Genomic DNA, 13,965 nt, shown 5'->3' on the forward strand with positions numbered 1-13,965 from the left:
CTGTGAATCCCCACAAGTACCCAACGATTTAGGATGCAGAGATAGAGAAGCGTGTAGCTGGGGGACGAACACCAGGGGATGGGGGGATGGAGAACCAAACGCTGCATCTAGACAAACAAAATAAAATGTGTTGGTTGGTTGGTTTGTTAACAGGAATCAGGTGCTAGATGTGTAGAAAAGCCCTTTATCCAGAGATCTCCTCTCGCTGTTCCTTGTTCCTGCGAACTTCGGCTGCGTGCAGTTCCTGCAAAGACAGGAGAGGGGACACCAGACAGGTAAATCTTTAGGGCAAGCCTAGAGCTGAGGGTGTCTCTCGACAGTTACAGGCTGACACTTTCTGCTCTTGCAAGCTCTATTTTCCTCCTGTCCTGCACGCAGGGTTTGCACCAGCCAGAAGAAAAGCTATCAGAGCAGTTTCACACCCATTGCAGCCCCGGGGTCTGGAGCCTGCAGCACCCATGGGTGCTGGAACCCCAGGCATTTACTTGGAGCCCCGTGCATTTATCTGGAGCCTCAGGCATTTACCTGGAGGCCTGTGCATTTCTCTGGAGCCCCACACATTCCCTTGGAGCCCCGTGCATTTACCTTCTCGCGGAGCCGCTCCCTCAAGGCGGCCAGGTGCGCCTCGCGGATCTCCCTGCTCAGCTCCATCTTGTAGTTGAGCTTCTCCTCGGCCAGGCGGCTGAAGTTGTTGTTCTCCTCCAGCGCCTTGTGCAGCACCTCCCGCTCGTGCTCCCGCTTCTCCGCCAGCTGCTTCAGCACCTGCGCCTCCTGGGTCTGGCGAGGCGCCGGGAAAGGCGCGTGAGCCGACGGGAGAGCCTCGTTCAGCCTCCCCTCAGCCTCCCCCGAGAGGTTTGGCGAACAGCCCCTCTCCACCTCCCTCCAGCCCATAATATTCCGCCAGGAAGGCGCTTGGACCGGTTGCCTCCTGCCTGGATGGGGCAGCGTTGGCTCAGCTGGGTGCCAGGGGCAGGTGCTCAGCAGCACCATGGGGGCAGGCATGGGGGGCGCAGAAGCCCCCTGCCAGGGTCTCCTCGGTCTTTGGATTATTTCACCTCTCTCCTCCTTCCCACCACCCATTCTAAAATCATTAGGTTGGAAAAGACATCAAAAACCACCAGGTCCAACCCAGCACCAAGCCCCCCACTGAGCCACGTCCCCGAGCACCCCACCTACACGTCTGAAGACCTCCAGGGACGGTGACTCTTCCCTAGGCAGCCTCTTCCAATGCCTCCCAACCCTTTCAGTGAAGAAATATTTCCTAATATCCAACCTAAACCTCCCCTGGCATGGCTTGAGGCCATTTCCTCTTGTCCTAACAATTATCCTGTGCCTTACTCTGCATTTTTTCTCCTTTTCTGTATTTTTCACTGGAAGAGATTTCACGATAAAAGGTGGGAAGTAGCATAGGCAGCTGTTAGAAAAGCGAGGTTTGAAGCTGAACTCGGGTGAGCAAGAGCTCTGCCATAGCCTGGTCATGCCCACGAGGTCAGAGAGGGCTCCGAACAGCTCTGCAGTTGTAGGAACAGGACAACCATGGCCATCGAGCCCAATTTCCTGCCCAAAACAGGCTGAAAACCTTCATCTTCCCCATGTCTTGCCTGACTATTTACAGCTGAGTAACGCTAAGGGTAAGAACACTAATGCTGGTCGGTTTAGATTGCTCCTGAGAAGCCCACTTTAGGGTTTGGCGCGATTGGTACCCGCCACCGAAAGGCCATGTCTCGTTACCTTCCTCCTCTCCTCTGCAGCCTCCAGCCTCCTCTGCAGCTCCTCCAGGGACAGGTCCTTCTTCTTGGGGGGGGAGGAAAGGATGGGGCTCTCGGGAGATAAATCTGAAGGCGACTTCAGGATCACCTCAAAGCTCTGACCTGATGCCCTCTTGTCCAGCTGCTTCACCTCCATATCTTGGGGGAAAAAACAAGAGCTCTGTGGACTGCGACACCCAGGAGAGCGTTGGCCTGAGGGCACTGAGCTCTTCACGTGGGAATAATGTGTTAATTCCCTTGTCTTGACCTGGGTGATTTTGTTCTATCTCCAGAATTTCCTAATTAGTCAGCTTCATCCCCCCCCAAGGCCAGTACAATTATTTTAAATTCCCAGTACAGTTGCAGAAAGGCCATACTGCCATTAATGCAGTGTGTGTCGCCCCAGCACAAACCAGACAGCCCCGTGAGCAGCTTCTGCGAGCTTTCTGCAGAAAGATATTGGAAGATGTGAGCCGTGTCTTAATAAAATCAACTGGGAAGGAGACCGAACTGAGGGGCCTGGGCCGAGATGTGGATTGCTGCCCCAGGAGGGGACTGGGGGGTGCTGGCGAGCTCCCACATCGACCGAACTGCCGGCAGGGGCATTTGGAGACAATTCTGCAGCCTGCACGCGAGCAGGTTACGTACCTCCATACTGGTAGATGGTGTTAGGGTGCGGCTGGGTGTGGAAGCAGGAGCAGATGAGGGAGAGCAGCGACAGCTCCTTCATTTTCTCCTTGTAGGCTGAAAAATAAGAAACAGCAATGAGGAGGGAGTCTAATGGCAATGGTAGCTCTTTTTTCATGGAGAAAAGAAGCAAGTGGGCACCAGGAGGTCTGTTTGTAGCTACCAGACTCTGTGGAGGCTTTTCCAGGCTGCCATAGGTTGCCAAAAGTTCCCCAAGGGGGATCTGCTCTAGAGTAGACTAAATTAGCGACCAGCGTAGCAGCATCATGGGAAGACATTAGGATTTTACCATGTCTGGAGGCGTAAGTTCCTGTGGAAGATTTTCCCTCCAACGGAGCTGACACGCTTCAGCCCTTGAAATTAACCCCATAGCCATTGCTGCCCAGACACTTTCTGCATCCCACCTCCAGACTCGGAGGTAAAGGATGCCCACGGACACCCAGAAGCACTTCTCAGCCCTCGGCACGTTCCCAGTATTTCACAATTCACCGCTGAAGCAGGTAAGGGAGGACGTGGTGGGATCGTGCAGGCAGGGGTTGGTGCTGCTCTGCAGTCCCCAACTGCTTCTGCAACGGGCAGGGAGCTGCACAATCCCTTCGAGCTCTGCTGCTACGAGCCCTCAGGTTTGCTCACCATCCCTGTGACCAGGGGATACTCTGCAGCACCCTCAGTGATCACACCACCCCAACAGCAAGACCCTCCAGCAGGCTAGGAAAGGGAGCCCCCCAAACCTTTGTGATGTGAAGAAGCATCAGAGGCAGAAAAATTTTGAAGCAGTACAGATCTGTGTAGCACAGCTTCTGAGAGACATCTTTCAGATCTCCTCCTCTGCCTTCCCTTAGCTACTCTGCCAGAAGAAAAGTGTTTCCACACGCCTGCTTCATCCTTGCACTTATTTTTCCTCCTAGGCACAGAACTTCATCCCAATTAACACCCTCCTTTGGCCAACCAGCAGTCCCTGCAGCTCAGATTTGTATTGAGCATTGCTCAGTTTGCTCCACATTCCGGTTTCAGTGCCCTGCCCAGTTCCGTGGTTATGTGTATACCCGACAGGGGCAGTTTAATCAGCGATGCAAGCCACAGGGCAGGACATTTCGATTTTGTTCCTAGTGACAAGGACTTTGGAAAGCCTCTGGGAGCGCCGCGTTATGCTGGGCTGGTGGCGTGCAGCAGGAAGCTGATGCCTGGTGCTGTGCTGCCGGAGCCCAGAGAGGGGTCCCCTGGCCGAAATGGGAGACACGAGCACTTAACAGAAAGCATCGAGGTCCTTGCTTTTCCATTACAGCTGGTCCTGGGTGCAACCAAGATGTTAAGCAGATGTGCCACATCCCCGACCCACCAGTTCGTCTCCTAGCACTTGCTACAAACCCCAGCGCTTTGGGTTTCAGTCCTTGAACTTCAGCAGCTGTCCCCGGTGCTGGTTTCATGGTTCCCTGTGTAGATGGGTGCACCCTGCTGCCCTGCCTTCCAGGAGGTCTGTTGTAGGGATTTCACTTTGTAGCAGCTGCCTTAACCCCACCGGGACCTTCCCTGCCCAACGGTGGCGGCGGCAGCAGGGCGAGGGCCCTGGGCAGGATCCGGCCCTGTCCCGGCGGTGCAGAGCTGTCCCTTCAGCACCACTGTCCCCAGCCCGGCCAGGTGCCGCGGCGGGGACTTGGGGACGAAGGGGGGGAAAGGACCCAGCCCTGGGAAACAGCCAAGCCCTGGGAAAAAAATTACCCCAACCTCTGGGAAAAAAAACTGACCCCAGCCCCTGCAAAAAAAAACCTGTCCCCTGGAAAATAACCGACGCTAGGAAAATCACCAACCCCTTGGTAAAGAGATGACCCCTGGGAAAAGAGCCGACCCCTGGGAAAACCACTGACCCCTGGGAAAGCAACTGACCCCATGGAAAACATCTGACCCCTGGGAAAAGCAACTGACCCCTGGGAAACAACCGACCCCGATCCCCACCCCAAAAAATAAATCTCCCACGAGGGGCAGCCCAGAACGACCCCCAGGACTGAGAGCCAGCAGCTGCCACCCCGGTGCCCCCATCCTTGTTCACTTTTTGATCTGACAGGTTCAGTGACAAAAAAGAGGTGGCCGACACGCCGTTAGCAGGCTAAATAAGCGCAGGCGTCCTGCAAGGAGAGGAGGGTCCCGGCTGTCTGCGTTTGGGTCTGTCTGGCGCTGTACAGACTGGGAGCAGGACAAGGAGCAGCGGCTGGGGATGGGAGCGGTGCTGAGCAAAGGGAACCACCTCCCATGGGGTGGTGAGACCACAGGGCTTGCCAGCTCCAGCCCATCACTGCCCAAAAAGTTGGGTTCTCCGCTTCCTAACCAGATAAATCAAGCTGAGCAGACGTCTTTTTGGTAGTTGTTTAATGATGTCCGGCAAAACATGGGCTGGTAAGGCGCCACACCAATGCAGGGTGATTTGTAAGGAACCAGAGGCACAGTGAGGCTCATTTGTGTGAATCCAGACAATTAAAGGGATGGGAATGAGTGTTCTACATCTGGCAGCAAGGTCAAAGGAAGGTTGTTACAAGAAAATCGCTGGTTTTGCAAAGATAACTTTGGAGAAGCAAAAAGTGCTTCCATAAAGAATATTAAACCATGAAAAGATGAGAAAAGTCCAATTATAAATGTAGCCAAAACACAAACCGAAGGTAAAGGAACTAGAGAGATGGGGAACGGGGCCCTTCAGCACAAATTCTGCCATGCCTCATACACAATAAATGCAACCACAATCCCCGAGGAGCCTTCGGAGTACAACAGAGTGCAGATGTTCTCACCTGGTAAGAATGCTGCCATGAAGATAACGGCCAGACCTTTGTCTCAGACTAACTCACGTCCATCTTCCTGCCACACAACATCCACCACCATGACAGCACAAGAGCTCACACAACCAGAAGAGGAAGGGGAAGCAGTGAAACCAGTGGGATCCGGAATAATGGGAGCGATACAGCTCCATTGGTGTTGAAAAAGGAAAACAAAGCCCGGCAACTCACTGGAGGGGTTGTTCAGATCAGAGGTTGCGCCCCACGCTGATGCCGGGCAGCATCTCAGAGATGCGAGGCTCAGAAGTGAACGTGGGCCCGTTTGGAGCTGTCCACGAGGACAGGCAGATGTGAGGCTCACTTTGCCTTCTGTCGGACATCTGCTGAACCACCCCCCAGCAGGGGTTTCCAATCACCTGGCTCATGCCCTCCTAGGTTTCATTTGCAGCTCGTGTACGCCCCATCAACCCACATTATACTCAGCCAATAGATTAGCAAATCACTCGGGCTCTGAGGCTGGAACATGTGGAGCGCCTGCAGGAAAATAACCAAGGAAATCTCCCCTCTCCTGTCTCAGCAGGAGAGCGGGGGCCAAGCTGCGCCGCAGCGACCCAGCAGCCTGGGCTGGGTCGGTGATGGGTCACCAGGAGGGAGAAGCACGGACTGGGGTGCTTGATAAAGCAGAGGAAGGAGCCAAAATGGAGGTGGCTGTCCCAGCGTGTTGGTGGGTTTGGGGCAAATACAGATTTGTGCAGTCAGGTTTGGAGGAGACAAAGAGCTACCAAGGAGCTGGGAACAGGATAAGGAAGAAGTTCATCAGTGCCATGCTGTGTCAGATACAGCCATGCTGTGTGACTCCAGGCAGACATTTGGTCTCTTTGGATCTTGGTTTCATTTTCGTTTACTGGGGGTTATTGCACTTGTCCATTATGCAGAGATATTTTTGTATCCCTCAGAGAATGCAAAATTCTCCATTACGGCACTGAACATGTAGAGGTACCTCAAAAGAATAAAAGGACTGTTTGAAAATATGCTGAGCAGCTCTTCACCATTTGAGGTGCGCCTAAGTGCTACAGCACATACACATGGTCTTTGATCTAGCTCTTTCGTATTTCTAAATCATATATATATATATATATATATATATATTAATTATTTTTTTAATCATAGGCTTATGCCTGGAAGAGTAAGGCCCATGTCACCAGGGCAGCAGGGAGGAAGAGGCTTGGAGAGAAGGGATGAGGCAGGATTGTTGCTGCCAATCAATTAGCAGAACATGGTATAGAAGTTTCAGTGAGCTTCAGGTCCCTCCTGTATTGTCATCAAGAGCCACCAGCCCCCTTCACCCCAATACAGCAAGAAGTTGCAGTCCATACTGCTGCCCACACTGCTGTCCCAAAAGCCTCATCTGCAAACCTTCTAATTACCACATCAGAGCACTAAATCTCAGTTTTTCCTTTGCAGCAGGAGAACACACTCATCTGACAAACAAAGCATCCACCAGCTCTGAACCAACACTGATGTACTTCAAGAAAGGGCTCTTCTGAGATATCTGAGGGATCATCACAGTATCTACACGGTGCCATCAAGGAAGATATGGTTTATGTTTTAGAAAATAAAAAAAAAATCCAAGGATTTAGATGCCTTGTTTGGATACATTGGTAGGAATATAAAAATACCTAAAACAGGTTCTCTTGGCTTGTACAACTGAAGTCCCAATAAAGGGACTATCTAAGTCAGGCCATATGTACTCTATCAACAACTGAAGAGAAGGACTATTAATAGTGATTTCTTGAGAACAAGGCGATGGAGAGGTTAGGTGGAAAGGAGTCTGACTCTGTCCAGCACCAGCCATAGAAATGGTGTAGGACAGCACTGAGCAGTGTCCACCAGAACCATTCAGAAAAGGGAGGCAGAGGTAACCCTGACCCACATAAAGCCATCCTGCCCCTGCAGCTCAGTGCAGGAGGGGAAAACCCCAGGATCCATCCATACACATCTACCATCCCCTGCTGTGAGGCCGGGAATGACAAGCCCGAGTTCCCTCCCGGCTCCACCTTCCCAGCCACGCCAGCATCCGAGAACACCCCACGAGGCTCCCTCCGTACCGCATCATTTCATAACCTCCGTGAACGGCTGCTGCCGCTCGTGTCTCTGCGTTCAGCCCTGACACCCACGGGTGGTGGGGAAAGCCCCCTGGGGCTGCAGACCCTGGGCTGCCTCCCCTTTCCAGGGTGTCCGACAGCGCGTGGCTTCGTCCAGCCGGTGCGGGGAGGAGGCGCGAGGGCTCTGCCCTGCAAGCTGTGCCCGCGCAGCACGGCCAGCACTGCAGCTGAGCCTGCACTGAGCATGTGCCGCTGCCTCCTCCGCCGCACAAAACAGCCATGGCCACGGGGGGGGGGAAACGCCTGCGGAGGCAGGTGGGAGCCAGCGATGGCTGCTGGGCTGGGGGAAGCAAGCCCCGGCTCTTTTCATCCCGGGGATCTGTTGGGTTAAATGAACCCAGGGAAATCTTCCCAAGGGGGGATTGGCCCCTGGGCAGCAGCTGCTGGCAATTACAGCTGCTCTCCCTTCAGCATGGATTGGCTTTTGCTGGGGATAAGGAAGAAAATAAAGAACACAAGGCTTTTTCCGTAATTTAAGCATCTGCTTGCCTTTTCCTCCTGCCTTTCCAGGCTGTGCCCGTGGCTGAAGGCAGTGGCTGAGGGGCGGCTGCTCCCTGCAGAGCTGGGCGAGGCTCAGCATCGCTCCTGCCGCGCACCCAGCGCCCTGTTCTGCCTCCCCCTGCCACAGCCCTCTTCTCCCTTCACACCCTCCCCCTTCACATCGCCTCTCTGCGTGGAGGGAGCCACAGGGAAGCGTGGTTCCTCTGAAGCACACGCTTCGTGATCCCCTTTGACATTAAAGCAGCATCCTCCTGCGGGTGGAACGTCCCAGCGGGCTGGGAGGGCGAGGACGCACCAAAAGGAGCCACGTTTTGTGCCCCCACGTCCCTCATCCACCACCTCGCCCCCGTCACGTCCGAAGCAGCCTTGGTTTCGGTGGCTGGGAGCCCTGCTCCGTCCCCACAGTGGGGACAGGGGGCAGCAGGATGGGCCCTGCCCCACGCGTGCACCCACCCACACGGGGACGCTCGTACAATCGCTGCGGGATGCCTGTCACCAAGAGGCATTTTCGCAGCGCTGCTTCACCATTTTTAGTTAATGCAAAGCCCCCCCCCCCCAGGATCAGCTGCACCCTTACCCACCCCGCGGCACCTCCCATCTTTCTGTCCCTTTCTCTGCTGCCTTTTAAAAGGAGAAAGGGATGGAAAATGCACAGAGGAGACAGGGGCAAAGGCCAGTGAAAGAAGCAAGGGATGCTGCCTGGTCTCCTTCTGGCCGGTTCTCTGGCTGGGAGGGGGCACAAAGCACTACCCACTTCTTTTTGTCTTTTCTTTATATCCAGACCTACATCCCGACCCTCTAGTATTCAGCCTCACCCACCCAAGCCCCTCTTTGTGCACTGAAAAATTAAGAGCAGTTTCAGGATAAAACTTATTTTATTTTTAAGGAAAAGAAGACCCTTCAGCCCCACCCCCTGCTCATTGTATCATTTCGGGATTTTCTTCTCCTTCGCCCGAGTTCCCAGTCCCAGCCATTTGAATTCCCACTCTCCAGCTAAAAGGGGCAAAACTCGTATTTAGGAAGCAGTCTGGCACGAGAAGCATCCTCACTGCAGCCCGGGATGCTGCAGCCAAAGCCGACCCTCAGCAGCAGGCTCCCCGGGCTACGCTATTATTCCCATTATTACTGCAGGGGGGAGGAAGGGCTCCCCTTGCAGCATTTGGTTTCACTCAACGCCATCAGAGGACCGCTCCCCTGAAGCATCTCCTAATGGAGAAAAGCGAGCTGTGAAAGAAATGCAGGGCTGGGGAGCTCTGAGAATGCACAGAAACCCACCCAGGTTTTTCTGGTTGGGCGTGGGGGGGATATTTTAGGGCATTACCATCAGCATCTTGTCTGCATCTTTTTTTTTCCAATATCCATTTAGGCAATCTACCATCTTCACACAACAAAATGCAATTTCTAATTTCTCTGCATCACAACATCTAATTTCTCTGCTACACAACAAGCACATTTTTCTTAGGAGAAAAAAAAGAAAAGCTGCATCACGCTACAAAAATAATTATTAATTGGCATGCAGCAGCATCTTCCGATGGTGCAACGTAACGACAGCAATATTTTAAACCGGCAAGTTTATCGCATGTGTATTCGTATTAAAATAAAAAGCCCACCTGCTATCTTGCATCAGAGGGGTGTGTGCCTGGGGGAGGAAGGGGAACAATGCTGCCATGGCAGCTGCCGCCTCATCGGAGAACTCCCCCGAAACGCAAGGAAAAAAAAAAAAAAAAAAGAAAAGAAAAAGCTCGAGGAAAAAAAAATATAAATCAGAATAAGGAAAAAAAAAAAAATCAATCCAGGCAGCGTGGGGCTGACCAGGTCCTGCCCTACCTGAGACGGTGCTGGCCATGCTGCCGTGGGGCGCGGGGCTGCGGTGGCGATGGGGAGCGGGCTCGGCACCCGCGGCGGGGAGGTCGGAGCGCCCGCAGCACGGAGCAGGTGGAAGGAGAAGGAAGGGGCACCGGCTGGGAATGGCAATGAGCGGATCAGGCCTCCTTTCCTGGGTGGCTTTGACGCCCGGTCCCTCCCAGTCGGACTGCCTGCCAGAAATGCAGCCCCACCGGGGGGGGGGGGGGGGGGGGTGGCGAGCAGACACACCCAGCCGCACGCCAGCAGAAGATGGCTTTTCCTCCTCTTCCTCCCTTTCTTGTCTGCTCGAGACGGGCTCGGCTGCTTCTCCTTCCTTGTCCCTTGAAAGCAGAAAGGAGCCAGTTCTCTGGGTTTTATTGTGGTTTTAAGCAAGCCTTCCCCAGGCGGAGCCGGCCGGGGGCTGCGGCTGGGCTGTGGCTCAGCGAGGCAGGGCTGCAGCCCCCAGACCCAAATCTTGCCGCATTTTCAGCCCGGCAGCGCAGGGAGGAGGGGGCCCAGAAGCCTGGGTGCTTTTGGGCTCCGTCTTTTGGGGCACAACAGGGGCTGCAGGCAGGGGGTGATGGTGCTGAGACGGTAGATGGGGAAGAGCAGAACACAGCCTGCTGGATTCAGTGGCACTTTTCTGTATTTATTTTTTCCACCTGAGCATCAGGACATCTTTTCTTTTTCTTTGATGTCCCATTTTCTATCATTTCACCATTTGTGGCTGCTGCTAGAGGCCGGTACCTCTGTGCTTTTGAAGTACGTATCGCAGCACCTTCAGGACCAGGGAAGCCCCCCCATTTCCTGCTGACAGCAGCAGCAGCACCCCGGTGTCACCCCGCCGACCACGGCTGCACAAACCCCACCTCGTTTCTCATCGGACACCCTTTGCATGAGGCTCCCACGCAATCCCCCAGCCATCAGCATCCCCCCTGGCTGACAAACCCCGAGTTTCCCAGCGCGCTGCAATGCAGACACTGCCAAACCCTTCCAGCAGCTGCAGGGAGCCATGGGCTCTTCAAGGAGCTGCAGGCGCTCTGGCTTAGACGGGGATAGAAGCACTATGCTATGCCTACCACATTCACTTAAGAAGTCAGAGATCTCCCTTTTTTCCTACTTTTTTTCCCTAATCTCTAAGTGTCCTGTTCCCTCAGCACTGTATGCAAAATGAAAAGCCTTGCCACAGAAAATAAAATAAAATAAAATAAAAATATATATATATAAAATAAGTCTAATCGGAATAATATTAGCAGTATCCACACATTTTCACCATGTATTTGGATCAGGAGGTTTTTTTTATTCATTTGTTTTTAATCCTGATGGATAGTTGACAGCTTCCTGCTCTATACAAGGCTCATTTTGTTTTTGCAAATCCCTCTGTTTTCTCTTTGGGCTGAATTTCTAGGACTTTATAGGCTATCCTGAAGCCAGCAGGCTGAAGTTTCCTATGTTTCAATAAACACGCTTCACCATCAGTAGGTGAAGACAGCTCTCCCAGGCATGTGAATGCTGGAATAATTCTCCCACTATTCAATATGAGCTTTGGTTTTTATTTACCTAGGAGATCTGATAGGGTCTGTCTGCCCTTTGCAACATCCTGGAGTTTCCAGGCATCGATCACAGGTGTTTTCTTCCTTTTATTTAGAAAAAGGAACACTTTCAAGGTACCAGGGCATGTGTCCCAGCGGAGTACGCTATACAAGAACTGGTGAGCAAACTAGATTTATGTGGCTATGCAACACATCACACACTTCAGGTCCGGTGTTGTTCATACTTTCTAGATAACCTGTCATATAAATAATTTCAATATAATTAATTCTGGATCCATCTATAACATCAGGAGATATTTCTTCCTTGTTTTAAAGGTAACTGTCTTTTCGAGTTCCCTCTGGTTTTCACTAGGGAGTTTCTGAAGGCATTGGGTGTTCTTCTTCAAGATGGGGATTAGGGAAAATTAGTGACTATTTGGCTAAAGTGTCCTCTGCCTTCAGCACACCTGACATCTAACCAGGCAGGCTCTCAGGAAACAGCAGATTTTCATGGAGAATCAGCAAAGAAGTTAATTTTATAGCATGTATTTCTTTCACTACTCCATTGTGAATGTTTTCAGCATTTTAAGCAATCAAACATTCCTAGATGTCTTTTAACATAGGAAGGGCTTCTGCCAGTAACTCACGCTGTCAAAAATGCTGAAAAAATGCGAGTCTACAACAGTATGGCTGTGCAAACCACTAAAGGAAGCTCTTCTGTTAGCTCTGAAGCACTGGAATGCCTTTTGAAGGAAAAAAAAAAAAAAAAGGAAAGAAAAATTTCCAATCTGACAGAAAAAAATCTCTCTTCAGTACCCCCAAAAGAGGGACCCGTAGCAACTTTCCTGTTTCACTACAGGACACCATCATCTAGGGCGGTTCAGAGGAAGATTTGCAAGTTGTGGTTATTACCAAGAGGGTCACAGGCCTAGCACACTTTACGTTGCTCTTTGTGGCTGCCAGCCTGACAGAAGTGTGGCTTGCAATGAGAAATATTTGGAGAGTAATTTTACCTAGTGAATAATGAAGCCATTTGGAAAGTTACTGGTCTAAAAGGAAGAACATGGGCTGCAGTACAGGAGACTAACACCTTACTGGGCAATACCATAGTCATGAGACCTTCCAGCACCATTTGCAGCCTCAAGCTGGGAGAAGCTGCCTTAGTTGGCAAGAAATAATAAAAATTCCAGATAGGGCAGCAGTAAACCCCCCAAAATTGTTAAATAATACAAGGAGAAAAAGAATTGAGAGAGAGAAACCCGTGATAACACCAGCACTAAATCAGGAAAACGTTTCCCTGAAGGCAAGGGAAACAACAGGGTTAGTCTGAAGTTTCCTCTTTAGTATCTATCATGTGCACTTGAGAAATGAGGCCAAGCCACACAAAGGGTCTGGATGGGGAAGAAGAGTTGTGCTAATTCAGTCACATAAAGGTGTAAAGCAAGCCATGAATTCAGGTCACCCCGGGGCGCTCAGCTACAACTGGCAGCGCGTGTACAAAAGTTAGCAGTGCAAGGGCAGATGGCTGAGCAACTACAAATGGTAAAGAAGAAATTTTGAAAACATGAAGCTGTGAGCTCTGGTCCAGTGATTGCCATACAGCTTCCACCAGATCACTAATCCCATCTGCTTCAGCTTCTTCATCTGCAAAATGGGCATTTACTTACTTTCCTAATGACGGGATGATTGTGTGAAAATTTGAGCGTCAAAGAGGAAAGCAGTTTTGTTGTTTTCCAACAGTGGAGAGACAGCAAGGCTCTGGATTATCTGGACTCCAAAGAACCCAATAATTATGTGGCCAAACAAAAGTTTTAGATGGTTGCTGCAGGAACCATCACATATCCCCAGAAGGACAAGGCATGGCAACTCAATCCTCTCCTATCTGAAAGGAGAAAAATATCTTTCCCACCAAGAGCAGCAGTTTTATGGTCAGTTGCTGCTGCTCTTCAAACTCTCTTACCCCATTCCTCAAGATTCTTGCTTGTCTGGGAAGGGAAATCCTGCATAGGTGGCCTCTGAACAAAAATGAAGATTATCCCCTTTGTACTCCTGCACTGTACAAGCCTTCTGCCTGCAGGACTCTCTGCAGTTCAGTCACTCATACACCCACTCCCCTACAGAGTTTAAGGATCACCTTTTTCAAGGTTTTTCTTTTGTACATTTCTTTCCTTGAAGGCACAACTTCAAATGAAGAAAAAGTTCATCCAAGATCACCATCCACTAATTTGAGCAAGCAGGGAGGAACCCCAGTAAGCCTGTATTTCCTTGTCTTAGCATGTAGAGACTGCTAAAGGTGTTGGGACAGGCCTGCCATATAATCACTGTTCTGACCTTTCTTTTTACTTAAAAACCTTCCTTTTCTCTCTCTTCCTTCTCCTCCAAACTCTTGCTTTGGATTTTGTCCTAGGGAGCCAGACACCAGCGTGACAGTCCAGGCATAAAACTAATGCCTTTACTTGTCCTGTCTGCGTCACAAAGTAAACAGATGTTCTAGTTTTGGTAAACCTTCACAATTCTTCAGCAAACTTAATTGAGAAAAAAAATCTCTCTCTCTAAACTTACAAGATTTTGTTTTCTCTGCTCGTAGTTTTCAGAATGGTTGGGTGCAGCGCTGACAGGCAGGCTTGCCGATGCCGGCACTGCAGACTTGGTCAAGTAAGGTAAATGGTGCAGAGAAACAACCCTCCAGCAGGATAAGGAGCACTTAGCCAGTGCTGACTCATTT

General features: G+C 51.3%; 1 protein-coding gene across 1 annotated transcript; it reads right to left on the minus strand.

The window, feature by feature from the left end:
• On the minus strand, positions 1-9,709 carry STMN3 (stathmin 3). Its single transcript, XM_035567125.1, has 5 exons — positions 9,691-9,709; positions 2,397-2,492; positions 1,732-1,907; positions 586-777; positions 1-244 (listed from the first exon to the last, which is right to left on the minus strand). Exons 1-5 carry the CDS (start codon positions 9,707-9,709, stop codon positions 185-187), a joined length of 543 nt encoding a protein of 180 aa, XP_035423018.1. The 3' UTR covers positions 1-184.
• Between the last annotated feature and the right edge of the window lie 4,256 nt (positions 9,710-13,965).

This window comes from Cygnus atratus, chromosome 16 (genome assembly GCF_013377495.2).
Source record: "Cygnus atratus isolate AKBS03 ecotype Queensland, Australia chromosome 16, CAtr_DNAZoo_HiC_assembly, whole genome shotgun sequence".
NCBI classification, from domain to species: Eukaryota; Metazoa; Chordata; class Aves; order Anseriformes; family Anatidae; genus Cygnus; species Cygnus atratus.

Coding starts and splice junctions, on each gene's coding strand:
- STMN3 (XM_035567125.1), bottom strand. Junction 1,908..2,396: donor CACCATCTACCAGTATGGAG/GTACGTAACCTG, acceptor TTTTCCCCCAAG/ATATGGAGGTGAAGCAGCTG. Junction 778..1,731: donor CTGCAGAGGAGAGGAGGAAG/GTAACGAGACAT, acceptor GCGCCTCGCCAG/ACCCAGGAGGCGCAGGTGCT.